This window comes from Canis lupus, chromosome 15 (assembly GCF_011100685.1).
Source record: "Canis lupus familiaris isolate Mischka breed German Shepherd chromosome 15, alternate assembly UU_Cfam_GSD_1.0, whole genome shotgun sequence".
In the NCBI taxonomy this organism is placed as follows: Eukaryota; Metazoa; Chordata; class Mammalia; order Carnivora; family Canidae; genus Canis; species Canis lupus.
Genome location: NC_049236.1, coordinates 546,334 through 564,296, shown reverse-complemented (window position 1 = coordinate 564,296; position 17,963 = coordinate 546,334). Strand labels below are relative to the sequence as shown.

The window sequence follows — 17,963 nt, the reverse complement described above, 5'->3', positions numbered from 1 at the left end:
TATTTACCTGCCAGTTTTTATACAGTTTAGGTTAAATCTATCCTTATTCTTTATACTTATTTCTATCATAGAGAGCAATTGAATTCTGAAGACCCCTGACTAGGAAAGGCAATGAAATTCTTGGAACAGTCAGAGGTTTTTTTCATAATTATCTTTCATGGGTTGTTGTAACCTTACAACTGTATTTTATTATAGAAAACTATCTGTGTTGAAATGTGGAAGGTCATTCTGGGATGCCAGGGACAGGGTCACCAAATGGAGTGTTGGAATGGCCCCAGTGAAGAGTTCTCTCCGAAGCAATCTATTCTCTCTGAACCCCTGAGAGGCTGAGGTTATCAGCACAACAGCCACTAGTTGGCAGCAGCGTCCCAAGGAGCAGCTTCCCCCAGGGCAACGATGGCATAGATCACCTGGTGGAAAACAAGAGTATAGATGGCAGGGGGTGATCTGAGCGGACGAGACCCAAAGGCCCACAGGGGAAGGAGTATGCGGAGGTCAGAGGACAGCGTGATCAGTGCCTAGAGGATGGTTGGGGTGAGGTGGGGGCAGTGGTGATGAGCAGCGACGAGGCTGCTTCTGGGCGCGAGACACTGATCCTGAACGGCCTTGAATTTCTGGCCTAAGGAAGCTAGACCTTATCCCAGGGGAAATGCGGACCCAGGCAAGGTGTTAAGTAGGAGAGAGACATGACCAGAGGTGCATTTTGGAGAGATGTGCAGGGGTGCGTGGCTGACTCGGTGATCGTGGGGTTGTGGGTTCAAGCCCCACACTGGTTATAGAGATTCCTTAAAAATAAACCTTAAAAAAAAAAAAAAAGATTTGCAGTGTGGAGAGTAAGGGGAGACAGAGAGGAGAGGGAACAGCGAGGACGTGCTGCCGTGATGCCGGGAGAGGATGAGGGCCAGCAAGCGCCGTGGGGGGAACGGGTCAGATCGTTAAAAATGCTGTTTTAACAGAAGGGAATGCATGTTCGTTCCCTCTTATTACGTGCACATGCCGAATTGTTGGATTTTCCGCCCAGAACTGCACGGGAGGAACTCGAGATCGTGGACTTCCACGGGGTCCCTCCGCAGCCCCCGCCCAGAGTCTGCGGGGGGACCGGGCCCGCGGGGAGGGCGGGCTGCGCCTGCGCAGTTGGCGGAGCACAGGGAGGCCGCGGCGGGCGCCCCACCCGGGCCCAGGGGCAGCAGATGGAGCATCTCTCAGAGCGCCGGCGAGCTTAGCGAAGCCCGGGAGAGGACGGCGGCCGGGGGCAGCCTCGTTGCCTCCTTGCCCCTTTCCGTCGGGAGCCGTACGCTCACCCCCAGGGCGACCGCGACCCCCGCGCCGACCCAGCGCCCGCGCGCCTCCCGCGTGCGGCCCCGGCGGCCAGGCTCTGATTGGTGGAGGCCCGGGCCCCGCCCCCTCGCCAGCCAGCAGCGCGGCTGATTGGCGGAGCCGCCGCGGAGTCCCGCCCCCTTCCTGCAAGGCGGGCGGGTCCGGGAGCCGGTCCGGGAGCCCCGCCGCTGGGGCCTGCGGGGCCGCTGGGGCCTGCGGGGCGGCGGGGCGGCGCGGCGGAGCGGGACTCGGAAGCTGCGCCTCCCGGAGCATTGTGGGCCGCGGCCGGGGCGGACCCGGGCTCCCGGCGGCCGCGCGCGCCGCGCACCGGGCGAGGAGGGGCGAGGCCGGGGCGGGAGGGACCCGGGGCCGCGCGGGGCGGGGGCTCGTGGGCGCGGGCGCCGCCGCATCCTGGAGCTCCGGCCTCCGTGCGCCCCGCGGGAACGGCTCCGGGCTCTCCTCTCTGCATTGCCCCTCCAGGGCCCCTCGAAGCTGACAAAAAGGATGCGTCCGGGGGAAGCTTCCTCCGCCTCCCCGAACCCGGCCCGCCTCCGGCCCTCAGGCAAAGCCGAAGAACCCCTTTCTGAGCCACGCCCCCGCGTTCGTGAGACGGGGATGGAGGACTGAGACCTTTGTACTGATGGCAAGAGGCAGAGGCACTTCGTTTACCAGGTGCCCGTTGCGCCGTCTCCCTCCCACGACCACGCTTCGTGCCAAGGAAATTTTACAGCTTTGCCTGAGGGCAGGTATGAGGGCTTCTCCAGGCAAACCCCCGGCCCGGATTCTCTCAGCTGAACCTCTAGGGACAAATCGCCCTGGTCCCATCATTCCATCAACTGTTTGCCGAGTGCCTGCTGTGTGCCAATCCCGCCTTTCATGCCAGAGACGCAGATGAACCCAATGGACTTCTTTCCATGAAGTTGGTTAGAGGGAGAACCGAGGAGTTGTCGGTACAGGGTGGAAGGGCACAGTGCCCGAGGAAAGGAACAGGTGAACCCCTTGAGGTTCTCGGGTGGGAAAGGGGGTCAGAAGTCTTAGAAGAGGCCACAGGGGCCTATCAGCTGGAGGGGGCATGCCAAGTGAAATGGATGGGGGAAGGCCGCTTGACCCTGTTCACTGGGCCCACTGGGGGGAGGGGGTGCTGGTAGGAGGGGTCAGGTATGGGGTACGGGTTGTGTAGTGTTGTTAAAATAGGGGTTCTAGCATGGCTTGCTGGGAGATTTCAGGCCTCTCCGCGCCTGTCAAATGCAGATAGAGCACAGACCACACATTCAAGATAATGCATATCAAGGCCTGAGCACGAAGGTTGGCACTTAACTTCATTTTTGAATACCAGTTATCATGTGAAATAGAAATGCCTCGAGTGCCAGGATATTTTGATTTTCTCTGAATAAGGGGGACCATACAGATTTTTAAGCAATAAGGGTCTCCCATCCAAGTACTAAGCAGGCCGGACCCTGCTTAGCTTTTGGAGATCAGATGAGGTCAGGTGCATTCAGGGTGGTGTGGCCCTGGACTAAGCAGCAGAGGGTGCTGATCAGAAGTGCTTGGAAGCTCAAGTCACAAAACCCAGAGTCACTGTAGCAGGTGCTCCTCTCCCATCCAAATCTCCCTACCCTTAAAGCACAAGCATTTCAAAACCGTGTTTCTAAAAACCAGCCATTTATATCTGTTTAGGTAAGTTACAGAAGGAGTAAGGTGGTGTATTTACAAGTTGGTTTGTCCAGATATACTATAACTTAGTGTCTGTATTTAATATTGACAACCAAAAATATATATAAATATCTTCCATCTATACACAGCAGGGCAGGAGTGTCCATGTCTTCTTGAGCAGTGAATTCTCAGCCTCCCATGGCCCTCCTCTCATGGTGATCGTCTGGCCCTCAGTGCAAAGGAGACTAGAAGCTGGTAGCCCAGTCTGGCCCTTCCCCTTTCCTCCCTGCACTCCAGTGCTCTCAACTGGTCTCAGGCAAGGCAAAATTACTTTGAGTGGTTGGGCAGGAAGAGATGGATAAGGGCGAACCCTAATGGAGCCTGACCCTCAGGGTAGGAAGATCCAGGCCTCAGAAGAGAGTGGCCACAGCTACCTCTTGGGGTAGAAGCAGCATAGTTCATAGTTCGATTAGTGTGTCCTTGGTCATAGGTCCAGCCCTACAGATTAGCGTGGTGAAGAAGGCAAGTGTCTAGGCAGGACTTGGTCCCCACCTTCAGGTACTGAGCCATTCGGGGTGAAGTCTGGGGTGTAGATACAGGGGACTCTGGCTGATAAAAAAATAATAACAAAATCAGTAATAAAAAAATTATAAAACTTGTTGCTTGTCTGCATAGATCTGAGCAACAGTCTTGTTTTTGTTAAAATCCTGGAGCCATAGAAGTCCTGAATACTCTTCTGGACATCATTGTTGGCTGAACAAAGGAGCCCCAGGCCCAGCTCTGCTGAAATCTGTCAGTTTGGAAATCGCATCCAGCTGCCTGTGCTCCGAGAGATCCTTGGAGCTGCTGGGAGCAGGCCAGGCTGGTGGTGTGGGGCGCCTCACACTTGGGAATCGGCCCCCAGGGGGTGGAAGAGCTCCTCGGGTGTCTTGTCACTTTGACTGGCTCCCCCCTGCCGGAAACCGGAAGCAATCTCATCAAAGGTCCGGCCTTTGGTCTCAGGAACTTTGAAGTAGGTGAAGATGAAGAACAGAACCAGGAGCACGGTGAAGATGATGAAGACGTACGGACCACACAGTTGCTGAAAGACACACATACACTTGGTTGGAGTACTGACCCTACAGCCTGGCTGTAGAACGTTGGCCTGTAGGACTTGGGGCCTTTGATCTGAAAAAGGGAACAGCTACCCACAACCCAGGAATGCTAGAATGACTCAATGAGCCTGCCTGCACCTGGCCTGTAATGGGCTCCTGGGAGCAGGGTCCCCCTGCAGAACAGAAGGGAGACCATTCAAAGCTAAGGAAAGAACCCTGGAATTGTGGTCAGCATTTTTAGCTGTGGTCTGGGCTCCTGAACCTCAGTTTCCTCCTCCACAGGACTCTAATGAGAAGAGCTAGGAGAGCACTTTGCACAACAGTGCGGGGTCCTGCGTGGAAGAACCGTAAGCATGGAGACTGGGGGTTCTCACCTCTACATACTGGAAGCACATGCCCACAATGAAATTTGAGGTCCAGTTGGAGAAGCCAGCAACAGCAATGGCAGCTGGGCGAGGACCCTGGCTGAAGAGTTCAGCCACAATGAACCATGGGATGGGGCCAGGGCCCACTTCAAAGAAGGCCACAAAGCCAAAGATGGCCACGATGCTGAGATACGACATCCAGGGCAGTTGTTCCTGTTGAGGACAAGAGAGGGGTGGAAAGTTAGATTAGGCTGTGATAGATGCACCAAGGAACAGGGCTGAGAGCTCTGGGCTGGGAGCAGGAGGCCTGGGGCTGATCCTGATCGGCCACGTGACTCAGGTACCCTCCACTGGGTCCTGCTTTCCTCACCTGAACGAAGCTCTAAGTCCTGTAGGACTAAGTGTGAGCTCGAGCATTCCCTCTGGGAATGGTAACCTGCTGTGCATGTGGAAGGTGCTAAGGTCCCTGCGGTCCCCGGCTCTGGATGCAGAGCTGTCTGCCTGAAGCCGAATCATGTGGAAGAGCTTTGCTGGGGGCAGGTGTTAAAAATGACCATACTGTTGGCTTCCTTGACCAGAGGATGGACAAATGAGCGTTCGTGCCTGGAAAGTGGGTGGCACACGGTTCCCACAGAGGTTAGAGCCACAGGCTTGAGGTCGGCTCCTGGCTCTGTCCTCTATCTGCTGCGTTCCTAACCTCACTGGGCCTACGTTTCCTCACTTGCATAATGGGATACTAACTGGACTACACGGGGCAGTGGTGGGTGCCGAGAGATGGCATGCTTCCATGACTTGGGGAAGTGGGTCCTACTTTCTAGGGCTGTTCGGAAGATGAACGAAGGCCCAGGAGGAAGACCCTGAAAGGCTTTCCCGGCAGAGCAATTCCTGGGGAGAGGGACTTGGGTCCTGGGCCAGAGGTGCTGTGGTGAGAAAGCACCCACCGGGGAGGAGCCCGTGGGAGACCAGAGGGGAGTGGGTGGAAGGGGATGGCCTCGGGGGCTGGAAGGTGAGCCCTGAGCCCGGAGAGGGGAGGAGGAGAGGGCAGCCCCCCCCCCCTCCCCACCCCGGGCTCTGGATGCCACCAGCCGCGCTGGGGCAGACACAGTCAGTGTGGGACCGGGAACTCTCGTGGGCGCCCCCCAGCCCCGCTGCCCGCCCCCGTCCGGCGCCGTAACCCACCAGCAGCGCCAGCGCGATGGTCATGAGCACGGCACAGCCCGCCATGCCAGCCAGGCCTATGAGGTGCAGGGTCCGCCGGCCGGCGCGTTCCACCACGAACAGCTGTGGGCAGAGACCGTGTTGGTGACCCCGCCGCACCCAGAGGCTCGCCCCAGGTGTTGGCAAAGCCACACGGCGCTGCAGACACCCAGGAAGACGGTACTGCCTCCCCCCGGGGCTCGGCCGAGGGACCACGTGGGACCCGAGGGGCAAAGAGCTGGCTCCAAGCAGCAGGACGGGGTGACGGCGGGGCCCACCCAGAGCCGGACAGGGCGCATCCCGGCTGCCACTCCGGGTGAGCCGCTGCGCTTCCGTGAGCGTCAGCGCCCCACGCGGTTTCACTGAGTAAGGAGCGTGACCCGAGGATGAGAGGAGCCGGCACTTAGGAGAAACCCGACACCCGCCTGGCTCACAGCACACGCTGCCACTGGGTCCACTGGGTCGCGAGGCCCTGGGCTCCCTGCGCCGCAGCGGACCGGAGGTGGGGCCCGGGCAGACTCACCGACACCACGGTGAAGGCCGTGTTCACGATGCCGGAGCCGATGGTGGCATACACGGGCTGCTGCACCCCCGCCTTCTCGAAGATGCTTGTGGAGTAATAGAAGACCTAGGGCACGGAGAGGCTGTTGGGGCTCGGCCAGGGCCGCGGCCCTTGTCCTGCCTCTGTCCCCACAGGACACGGGGTGGGTCACAGACACAGGGCCCGCCGCACCGGGCCAGGGATGGCTGTCCTCGGGCAGGGCTGGTCTGTCTCGGCCAGGACCTGGGCCGCGGGGCCGGAAGGGGCGGCTGAGGGGCACTCACAGCATTGATGCCCGACAGCTGCTGGGACAGCTGCAGCACCACGGCGATGAGGATGGGCTGGCGGTAGGCGGGCGAGCGGAACAGCTCCAGGATGGTGACCTTCTTCTCCCGCATCATCTGCCGACTCTCCTCCTTCATCTCCTGCAGGTCGCGGGTCACGTCCGCCGTCCCGCGCAGCTTCTTCAGCACTGGGGGGACCGGAGGAAAGGTGGGGGTGGCTCAGAGCCAGAAGGAGGCCGGGGCCGGGGATGGGGAGGAGGGCAGGGCCCTGCCCGTACCACTCTTGGCCCGGTTCTCCTCATTGCGGTTGATGAGCAGGAAGCGGGGGCTCTCGGGGCACAAGGGCAGCAGGACGCACTGCAGCAGGGCTGGGATGAAGATGACGCTCAGCAGCAAGGGCCACAGGTCCTCGTTGCCCATGATGGAGTCCAGGCCGAACACCTGGGGGAAGCAGGGGTGTGGGAGGTGGCCCGAGCACCCCTGCCCTGGCCCCCGCCGCTGGCTCCCCCTCTGGCCTCCGCCTGCTGTGCCGTGGGCTGCTGCTTTAGAGCAAGCACCCAACTGTTGGGGCGCTGCCGGGAAGCTTCGCTTCTCTGTGCCTTGGGTCCCTCATCTGCCACCCGGGGAAAGCACCAGCGGGAGGACAAGTGGCACGGCTACAGATGTGGCAGCAGTCACAGGGCATGGGAGCTCTGGGGATGGGGGGGGACAGCCTCCTGGAGAGAACGCAGTGTCCAGGTCAAGGCATCGAGGCTGGAGGCAGGAGAGCCTGGCATGTGAGGCACCTGTGGGCTCCCCTGGGGCTGGATCCCAGGGAAAGGACAAGACACAGGGATGAGGCGGTGGGACGAGAGGGGTCAAGTCATCTGGACTTGGCTCTTCCACCAGGGAGGCCCCAGGGGCACTGAGCGGCACAGTGCTCTCCGGGACCCGGGCCTCCTAGCGTGTGTGCCATGAGGCTGCCCCTCGCTGGGCTGTGGAGGGCTGGGTGAGAATTCTAGTCAGGGCATCATCTGGACACAGACACGAGAGCCACTGAAGCGGTGGGGTGCGGGCAGTGCCGAGCAAAGAGACCCCACCCCAGCTCACCTGGGCAATGAGGATGCCAACAACGATGCCCAGCTGGTGCAGGGTGCCCAGGGCCCCGCGAAGGGCCGTAGGGGACACCTCCCCCACGTACATGGGCACGAAGCCTGTGGTCAAGCCACAGTACACACCAATGATGAAGCGGCCCAGGATCAGCATCTCAAAGGACTTGGCCAGTTTCGAGAAGCCCATGAGCACAGAGGACACGAAGGCCAGCAGGTTCATCATCAGCATGGAGTTCCGCCTGGGGGTGGGGGTCACAGGTCAGGTGGGTGCCTGGATCTCCCCAGATTCCCAGGGGCTAGGTCACAGGCAACACCCCGAACGGGCAGGGAAGTCTCTCCCCCCCTCCCTGGCCAGGGCCAGGACCCCTTCTGCTCACCGGCCAAAGCGGTTCACAAAAAGGCCCACAGAGAAGGAGCCGATCATGCCTCCTACAGAGAAGATGGCTACAGAGAGGGACCACAGCGTGGTGAGCGTGGTGGGGGAGATGCTCTCCTGATAGCGGTGGATCCATGTCTGGTTGTAGAACTCCTCAATCACCTACAGGGGGAGAAGCAGCCCGCTGAGCGAGGTGTCGGGCCCCCCACTCACTGCATGTCCTTGAGCCAAGCCCCTGCCTGTTGTGGGCCTCAGTTTCCCCAGGTGAGAAACCAGGGGCTGGGCTCCATCTCGAGGAGTGGTGCGGGCTGTCATGCTTCCCCAGGTGTGGCTCCCGGGGCCCTGTGGTGTCACATGTCCCACAGAACTTGCTGGGGAGGCCAGCAAATGGCCAACGGTGGACGGTCAGGCCCAGGGCAGGAAGATGTTCAGGAGAAAGTGCTTCCCCCCACTTGGCCCCTTTCTCTTCAAGATGCCTGAGGCCCTAGGCTCCTGCCACCTGGGCACTCTCCCCAACCCCCCCTGCTGGGGAGGAAATACAGCTGGCCAGCTGGCTCCAGATGCTTGGGGACAAAGGGAAAGGCAGGCTCGCTGACTTCACCCTCACCCTCGGCCCGGTGTGACCACCTTGCGCTCCAGCCGGGCTCCCCAGCCTCTCCTAACTGCTCCCTGAGCGCCAGGCCCAGCTGCTCGTGGGGGTTCACCCTGAAGGACCCATGGCCTCCTCCCCCCTGCCAGGTGCCCAGCTGGGAGGGATGGGGAAGGCTAAGGACAAGGAAGCAGTTCCAGGAACTGGAAGCACCTGCCCCAGGCGCCTGCCCACCAGCCCTGCCCCACACAAGGGGGGCTGGGCCTGATCCACCGGTTCTGCCCGAGAACACTCACCCTACTCTCAGGCGACACCGACACACACCCAGGGCCACAGGACTGGACTGACCCACCCAGCTGCCCGCAGCGCTGGGCATGGGCCCAACATGCCCAGAAACAGCTTCCTGTGTACACGCACCGTCATACACATACTCGTGCTCAGTCTGAATGCTCTGGCTCCCGCCGGTCACAAACCTGACTGGCCCTCTTCCCTTCAACCACTGACAGCTCCACCTCGGCTCCTTGTGCCCCCAGCCCACCGCCAGCACCCCTTACATGACCTCCTCCACTGCTTCTGGAACCCCCAATCGTCCCAAGCTCCAGGGGTCTGACGGAAGGCGGTGGGTAGCCACAATTGCCAAGGGGGAAACCGAGGCCCTCAGTCCCAGAAATGCTCACGGTTGTGATGGGTCCTTGGCCTCTGTTTCCTGCCCTGCTGCCACGGTCTATCCCAGGTCTGCAGACACCCGACAGGAGGCCAGGCTCCAGGGGTTAGGATGGGTTGACATGGGTGTGGGGAGGGGAGGGAGGTGGCCCTAATTATCTACTTATGGGTCCCGAGAAGCCAGACAGCGCAGGGGTGAGGAACCTAGACAACTCTGCCACTGCGACTGAGGGCAAATCATGTCATCTGGGACGGCGACAGTAGCAGGATGCATGTCATAGTGCTGTAAGGGATTAATGAGACAGAGAGTGCTTGCACAGTGCCCAGCATCGTCACCGAGTCAAGGGACGGTTCTGGAACCAACCCAAGGGCAGTGCAGACCACTGACCAAGCCCTACCAACCCTGCAGCCCCTAATTAAAAATCAAGGCTTGGGCCAGAGATCAGCCCCCATGTCCCCACCTGCCCCCATCTCTACCCCAGCTCTAGGGCTCGTTTCCACACTATCCATGGTTACTTGGCCCAGAGCGCCCAACCGGCCACCTTACCATGCTGAAACCTTTTGAGATCCAGCTCAAAGGGTCCCAGAAGTCTGAGGGCAGGGAGCCTACTGGATTCACACGGGGGCCTATCCTGATGAGTGGATGGAAGGGTCAATGAGGAGAGGGCCTTACTTAGGCTCTCCTCCTGGGAGCCCCTGCTTCCGCTGGGGGCAGAAAGGCAGATTTTAACAAAACAAAACAAAGTGCTTCTGTTCTTCAAGGGATAGAACCAACCTCAGAGAAGGACTGGTTGGGAGAAGTAATGCTCCATTTATCAGGATCTGCAGAGAACAAGCTGTCCTGGACAAGGGGACGGTCCAGATAAATGACACTCGCCCCACTGAGGACCCATCATCGGGGTGGAAATCTCTCTCCCTTCTGCCGATCTCACTCTGCTGCCCTTGGGGCTCTCTACAGGGGCAGGGAGAGGTATTTGTCCCAGATAGTCTTTAATTTTTGCCTCCTGTAGTTCTCAGGGTCTCCCTGTGCGCCCCCGTGGTTCAGATGCTATCTCAAGAGAACTCTCCACGTATCATTCTGATTTTTGCCAAGTCGTCTGCTAATGGAATTGCCTGAACTGCGTGCAAAGAGTCAACAAGTGCTGAGTAAGGCCTTACTACCTAAGTGAGCTACAACATGTGAGGCTGAGCTTTCAGGTCTTTAACCCTCTTCTTGAGGCTGGCTGGAGATGTTGAGGCAGCCAACAAGAGGACCACATTCCCGGGGGCTCTCCAGCCCCGGTTAAGGGTGCGCTGGTGGTAACAAGTCAGAAGGACCAAGCCTTGTCCAGAGCTAGCTCAGGGGCTCATGAGCAACCCTGCTACTCAGACCACTTTATGGGGGTGGGTGAGGGTAGGGAGCCAGCCCCTTTTGCCTTCCCTGTGGCCTCAGGCTCGTCCTTTCCACCCCGCAGCAGCCCTTCCTGGCCAGGCTGAGGCTGTGCTGGGGCTTCCTGCCTTTTGATCTGACACCTGACATTTCTGGGAAGAAGCTAGGCTTGGTTTTCCATTTCTGCTGCTGGTGTGGGAACATTGTGTCCTCTCGCTGCCGGGGGTCTATGCCCCACATGGGGCTGAGCTGGCCCTTGGCCCGGGAAAGGCGGCAAGTCCCTGAACAATCAGAAGAATCCTCCATGGGGAGGAGTTCTGGGGTCACCTTCCACCACTGGCTGACCTCCCCATCCATCCCAGCCGCAGCTGAGTGCCCTTACCTGAAAAAGAGCCTATTCCCTCAAAAGGAGCCCACAGACCCAGTCCCACCACAGGGTCACCGGCAGCCTCCATGAGCCTGGCTTGTGCTCCCGAAAGCTCGCTCCTCACCTGCTCCTCACAAGCCTGGGAGACACGCTCGCTCCTGCCGCCACCCCCACGCAGTCAATCACCAGGTCCCGCCAATTCTCCCTCTGGATCTGTCCTAGTCTCTACCCACGCAACACCTGCCCTAGGCCTCACCTGGATTCTGCCCCTGACGCCTCCCATCTGCTTCCCAGGACTCAATTACTCCCCATCAGGGCACCAAAGGCCTGCACGCACAGGCGCCAGGCTTGGCCATCCACCTGCCATCTCTGCTCCCTACCCCCCATCTCCCCAGCAATGATGGCAATTTTTAATTCACTAATATCTGGACCAACCAAAAAACACAGGGGCTCAAGGACTTTTTTGGGAACAAATATTAGTTTAAAAATGCACTAGGCCACATCAAAGATTTCTACTGGGGACACATAAGGAGAGGCCATCCCAACCCTGCCTATGACAGTCTCAGAAAAATTAGGGGGTAGATCCTTCTATGGCCTTAAAACCAGACAGGTCTGCCCAAGCATCCTACCCCTGCCAGCTCACAAAGGCAATCCTCAAACAGCAGCCAGGGTGCAAGCTGCCCAGTCTCCCCTCGTTAACCCCAGATGCCCACTTGGAGACCCCGTGGGGGGTGGCATGGCGAAGTGAGCTGCTCTGGGCAGCTGAGGCCCTTGCACAGGCGCTCCCAGTGAACAGCTCCTCCTCAGCCTGGGGCTCTCCTGGGGGTGGCAAGCTTGCATCACATCTGACTCCCTGGGAATCCCCTCACTTCCTGCCCCGTAACTGTAGAAGGACCACATGCATGCGTGTCTGCAGAGGAAGTTCGGACTTCCTCTGTGTCTGGGCAGTGTCTGCAGTCAGCCCTGGGCATGAGCCAGAGTCCGCGGCCCGCACATGGAATAAGCTGTTCCGCACGCTACCCCTGTTCTCTCCAGCAGAGAAGTGCCATCTTCAGGGGAGCACGAGGCACAGACAAGGGTCCCCATTTTTTTTTTAGTTTTTTTTTAAATTAATTAATTAATTTATTTATGATAGTCACAGAAGAGAGAGAGAGAGAGGCAGAGACACAGGCAGAGGGAGAAGCAGGCTCCATGCACCGGGAGCCCAACGTGGGATTCGATCCTGGGTCTCCAGGATTGCGCCCTGGGCCAAAGGCAGGCGCTAAACCTCTGTGCCACCCAGGGATCCCAAGGGTCCCCATTTTTAAAGTGCCCAGAGACAAATTATCCTGAGGGATTCACAGTGCCAGAAAGAACCTCAAGAACTAGGGGCCCACCTCCAGGAGTGTGTCCTCAGACCCTGCCTGGCACAGAAACCCCAGCAGCCTACAGAGCCCCAGGGCGCAGACTTCAGCTCAGGGAAGAAAACCCTTCTAGGTTTGAGGATGAGATTGCCCACCTCACAGGTAGTGAGTTCCCTGTCAGCAGGAAGCATACAAGCCAAAGTTTAGAGCAGAGATTGCCAAGCATTGTATGTAAAAGGCTAGACAGACGGGCAGCCCGGGTGGCTCAGCGGTTTAGAGCTGCCTTCGGCCCAGGGTGTGATCCTGGAGACCCGGGATCGAGTCCCGCGTCGGGCTCCCTGCATGGAGCCTGCTTCTCCCTCTGCCTGTGTCTCTGCCTCTCTGTGTCTCTCATGAATAAATAAATAAAATCTTTTTTAAAAAATTGAATTGTTTATAAATAAATAAATAAAGGGCTAGATGGAAAGCATCAGGTAGGGTCTGCTAACTACGTACGGCCACAGGTGCAGACTTTTCTCCACCTGTCCCCCCAACCCTTTATTTTTTTTTAATTTTTTAAAATTTTTATTTATTTATGATAGTCACACAGAGAGAGAGAGAGAGAGAGAGGCAGAGACACAGGCAGAGGGAGAAGCAGGCTCCATGCACCGGGAGCCCGACGTGGGATTTGATCCCGGGTCTCCAGGATCGCGCCCTGAGCCAAAGGCAGGCGCTAAACCGCTGTGCCACCCAGGGATCCCCCCTCAACCCTTTAAAAATGTAAAAACCATTCTTAGCGCATGGGCTGTACAAAAACAGCTGCTGGCTGGATTTGGCCTCCCTGCCAAATTCTTGATCTAGAATTCTAGATTACTGCCAAGAGAAGGGGTATGCTTTGGAACCTCTGGCTGGTCGCAACATCCTTCCCCGTAGATTCCCCTCTCCACCCCACAGTCTTCTAGATCATCCTGTGAGCCGGAGAGTTAGAGCTCGCTCTCCAGCCCCTGCGCTCTCATCTAGGATGTTACTGGGGGGTGAGAGGGTTAGAGCCACCTCAGCTCTGAGCCCCAGTTAGGAAGAGGAAAGGGCCAGCATGCCCAGCTGGGTGCCTCAGCCTGGCCCTGGCTTCCTAGGCCCTGTGTTCCCCTCCCCCGCAGCTAGCCTCCCTCAGTCCAGAGTTTCTGTCTCCACAGCAACCCTCGGTCACACCCCAGGGTCAGCTGGGAGTCGAGAGCAGATGCTACAGGTGGGGCTGGACAGATAGCCCCACCTGCTAGGTCCCCTGGGGCCCCTCTCTGGGGCCTGGAAGAGGCCCAGGCAGCGGGCTGGAGCCAGGAGCTGGGCCCCGACCCCACAGCAGAGGTTCTGACCACCCACACTGCTGCTCTGGAAGGGCCCCGACACGGCCTCTCTCTAAACCCAGGCCAGGCCTTCGCTCTGGCCTCCTCCCTGGTCCCTGACCTCCAGAGCCTCCCCTGCCGGCAGACGGATCTTCGAGTCCCTGTGTGGTCCCCTCACAGCCTTTCCTGGCTCCCCACTGCCCTCCTCGCACTCCCACCGACCCCCCCCCCCCCCCCCCCCGTACCACCCAGGCACCCCACACCTCCGCTTGGGCTGCTTCTCTGCCTTCTCCCCGACGAGCTGGCTGTTCCTCACCTTGCAGAGAGCACACCCATACCCCTCTGAACCCACCCTCCCCCTTCTCTCCTGCAGTGGTGCTCAACCCGGGGCCATCTGGCCCTGCAGGGGACACCAGGCTGTGTGGGGGGATGTTTTTGCTGGTCACACTGGCGGGAATGCTGCTGAACATCCTACCACGTGGGACAGCCTCCCACAACACCAAAGAACTATCTGGCCCCAAACGTCAATGTGGAGAAAACCCCCACTCTGTGGGCCAGGTACCTTCTCCCTCCCTGTTTTCTGCTCCTGCAGGGCCTATCCACACCCCGTCCATGCTTCCATCCATGTTGGACAGCTTATTTCAAAGGAACATGTGCTCCCTCGGGACTAAATTTCAACATTGGGGGCGTCTGATTCATCTGTGTCACTGGGTCCCAGCACAGGGCTGGGGGTAGAAAACCATGAATCTGAGGGGCTGAAGCGATGATATAGCTGTGACAAGCTGTGATGGTGTAAGAGATTGTGCAACTGTGTGTGGGAAACCGTTGAGAGGTCTGTACATGACTGAGCTTGACTTGGCCTGGAAGTCAGAGCAAGAGCGACCAGCTGGGTAGCAGTTGTAGGTGTGTGAAAGGTGTTTGGGGACCCATCCGGCCCTAGTATAAAACCTCCATTCCTGCTATGGTGGTCCAGACTCCCTGGACTCACATCCCAGACCTGCTGCTTACCAGCTGTGTGTCCTTGCTTTACTTGTTTAACCTCTCTGTGCCCCACTTCCTTAAAAAACAGGGATTATAGTGCCTCCCTAATGAGGTTAGTAAAAAAGAAACAACTGAATTGATTTCTGAAGCACTGAGAACAAGGCCTGGCTCACACAGTAAGCTCTAAGGATTTGTATTAGTGGAAGTGAGGGAACGGGAGAGGGGAGGGACCCAGAACTTTCTGGATCTTGACAGAGATAAGGAAAGGGAGAGACTGCCTGGAGCCCAGAGCCTGGAGGACCTGGAGGACGGAGCCACCCTAATGGGCAGAGAGCGCTGTGATGGGAGGTCTTGCCTCTAGTCCTTTGACTTACAGGCTGGGTCACCCAGGGCAGATCTCGTCTGCTCTCCAGGCCAAGTTCCTTCTTTGTCAAACAAGGAGGGCTGAGCCAGTGCACCATCAGGCCCCTTCCAGCCCCAGCCCCGGTTTCTGAGGATGCCTTATTCTGAGACATGCCTGACACTGTCCCTTGGCCAGGATCTCATGGTTTCTAAATGGCCTTTAGTCATCTCTGTCGGCAACTCAGCCATTTGAGGAAGGGAGAGGCAGTTCTCTCCACCCAGTATGGTGGTCAGGATGCTCTGTGGCTGGGCTTCCCTCCTCCCCAGGAGACAGGAGGCCTGGCAAGGGCGTCACAGGGATGTGGTCATCACTCCAGGGGGAGGCCTGGAGGCCACCTGGAGCTCAACCTCTCACTTTCCAGGTAACCTCACCAGCCTGAGCTTCCTCTTGAGAAGGCAAGATAACCCAGCCCCACCCACCGTGTGGGGCTGCCGTGAGGACGGAATTTATGGGAAGGTGCTTTGTAAACATTTAAGATAATGTTATGATTAATTAACCACTTCCAGGAGGAAGCCCTTTGGGGCTTGTTTTATGGAGGAGCCCCAGCCTCTGGCATCCTCCCCATTGGTGCCGCACAGGCTCCTTCAGGGAGCAGGCTGGGAGCAGGCCGACTGGAGCAGCCCAGGGCCCCTCTTAGGCCCCCAGGGGCAGTCGGGCAACGCTCCCTGCCACCACACGGCAGCACGGTGGTCCCCACTGCCTGGGCCACCTGCCTCTCCTCTCCTGATGGGCGAGTCCCCTTCAGGGGCTACCCGGCTGCCAACTCCTCCTTGAAGGGCCATGTCCCGCCCCCCAGGCCCGTGGCAGCCTGCCGTCCTCTGGGCTCTGGAGGCACCCGGAAACCCTGCATTAATTAACTGCACTCTGGCTCTTCCGGTGGTGGGGGGGGGGGGGGTCCCCGCCCCCTCGAGTCTTCGGAGGCTGGAGGTTAGGGCCGGGCCGGGTGGGGCCCAGCTCAGACCGTGTGTCACCCTCTACCCCTCCTGACTGTCTGGGACAGAGCCTGGCGCAGCCCTTGTCCTTGTCGAGTGAAAGTGTCAGCAGGCCTGAGTCACCGAGGGCGGCCCCGGCAGGCCCTGCTGCCGCCTCCTACTATTGCATCACCTGATCCCCTCTCACAGGTTAGGTTTATCAGGTCCTCGAATCCACTCCGCTTGCTCCAGTGGGCAGGGCTGGGGCAGGGCTGGGGCAGGGCTGGGGCAGGGCTGGGGCAGGGCGTGCGGTGCGAGAGTGCAAGGTGCAGGTGTCAACACGGGGAGTGTGCGCTACGGGCTCTGCCGGCGGGCTCCCGACCTGAACCCGAGACAGCTGCCCCCAAATGCACCCGTAGACGTGGGGCCCTCAGTGACACCCCCCCACCCCTGTCCTCCTAAGCTGTTCCCCCTCCGCTGGCCTCCAATGGCCTCTGATTAGGGCCAGAGGCCCCAGGATGCAGGAACCTCCCGGTGCATTTGTCTACATCGGCAACTTAAGAAGTTTCTCAGTGGCTCCCAGCCAAATGCAGCCCCCCACCCTCACCCCGTGCCTCTGCTCCCCCAGCCCCTGCCTCCTGGGACCCCTCTCCATCTCCCCCCCACTCCCCCGCAGATTCCTTACAGCACATTTAAAACACAAAATCACATATGAAAAAGCATCCCGGGTGTACCACCCCTCCCACCACCACCCTCTTTTCTTCTCCACCAAGGCTCTTGGAAGGGTCGTCCCGGCTCTTTCCCATCCCCCCCTCCATCCTCCAGGGGCTGCAAGGAGGTTTCTACCCACGTGGCTCCTCCCACTCAAACTTTGGTCACCAACGGGGCACCATCCGGTGTCTGGCATTGGGCAACACGGGGCTGACTTGTCCAGGTCACCTTCTGGGAAACTTGAGAGCACTCCTCACCCTACTGCTTGACTCTTCTCCTTTTATCCCAGTCTCTCTAGGACACCCCCCTCTCCTGCTATTTGGTACCAGTGACCAACTCCCGGTTTCCCCCCAGCTGACTCAGCTGACCACCCACCCAAGAAACAAGGCCCCATGTCCAGGTGTTCCCTGCAATCTCCAACTGTGGCCCATCAGTTCTGGAGTGTCCCAACTGCGCCTGTCAGCTCCTCCTATACCTGCTCCCCCTCCAGGCCCCGCACCACCCAGGCCAGAAACCTAGAAGCCACATTTAAACCCCACTCTCGGCCTCACACTAAACTCATGACCAAATCCTGCCCACTCTTCCTGCTTGGTGTTTGTTTTCCCATCCCGATTCCAAAGCAGCTTTCTCACTATTTCCCTATCTCTCATTCCCCATCCTCAGATCCCTCCCACTGCCCAGATGCCCAGGTCCTTTCCCTAAAATGCAAATCTGATTATATCTGTCCTCTTCAATGAGTCCCTATTGTCCTCGGTCTGAAGTCCATCCTCCCAGCTGGGCCCACCCAGTGCCCACGCGCCTGTCCTCACGGGGCCTTGCCGCGCCAGTGGCTGGTATTTTGTAGATGAAATCTACCCAACAAGTCCCTTTGTAAGTCAGCCTTGGGTTTACCTTGTTGGCGGCCCCAGACCTCTTCCTCCTCCCGCCCATCCTACCCTGGACACACCAGTCTCTCTCCTCTGCCTACCCAACTCCGTTCTGTTTCTGGAAAACACTTCTACCCAGATCTTGGAGTCCTCATTCTGTCATTAACTCACTAGGCGATCACAGTTGAGACCTCACTTAATCCAGGAGCTCTTGACTTTGGCCACACTCTAGAATTGACTGGGGCGTGTTAAACATCCGATGCCCAAACAGCATCCCAGATCAAACACATCAGACTCGGGAGCATCCAGGGGGGTGCACTCAAGCGCAGAACCCAACTTCCCTCTCAGGCCGTGCAGAATTTCCATCTGTATGATTCCCAAAAGGAGCCAGCTCCGAGGCACACACCTTGGCAGGAGCTGTTCAAAATACTCAGCTAAAGCAGGGCTTGGGGCTGTTCCCAGTGCGGGCGCCATCTCACACAAGTCTGGAAAAGTCCCGTCACCTCCGCTGCAGCTGAGCATG

General features: G+C 58.7%; 1 protein-coding gene across 1 annotated transcript in view; it reads right to left on the bottom strand.

Moving 5' to 3' along the window:
• Positions 1 to 2,962: 2,962 nt before the first annotated feature.
• Positions 2,963 to 17,963, bottom strand: part of SLC2A1 (solute carrier family 2 member 1) — a 28,734-nt gene continuing 13,733 nt past the window's right edge. Inside the window, exons 3-10 of the mRNA NM_001159326.1 lie at positions 7,920 to 8,080; positions 7,541 to 7,781; positions 6,730 to 6,892; positions 6,452 to 6,639; positions 6,150 to 6,254; positions 5,609 to 5,710; positions 4,439 to 4,642; positions 2,963 to 4,051 (exon numbers count right to left, since the gene is read on the bottom strand). Coding sequence (NP_001152798.1) covers positions 3,851 to 4,051; positions 4,439 to 4,642; positions 5,609 to 5,710; positions 6,150 to 6,254; positions 6,452 to 6,639; positions 6,730 to 6,892; positions 7,541 to 7,781; positions 7,920 to 8,080 — 1,365 coding nt within the window. The 3' untranslated portion in view covers positions 2,963 to 3,850. The remainder of the gene's footprint in view (positions 4,052 to 4,438; positions 4,643 to 5,608; positions 5,711 to 6,149; positions 6,255 to 6,451; positions 6,640 to 6,729; positions 6,893 to 7,540; positions 7,782 to 7,919; positions 8,081 to 17,963) is intronic.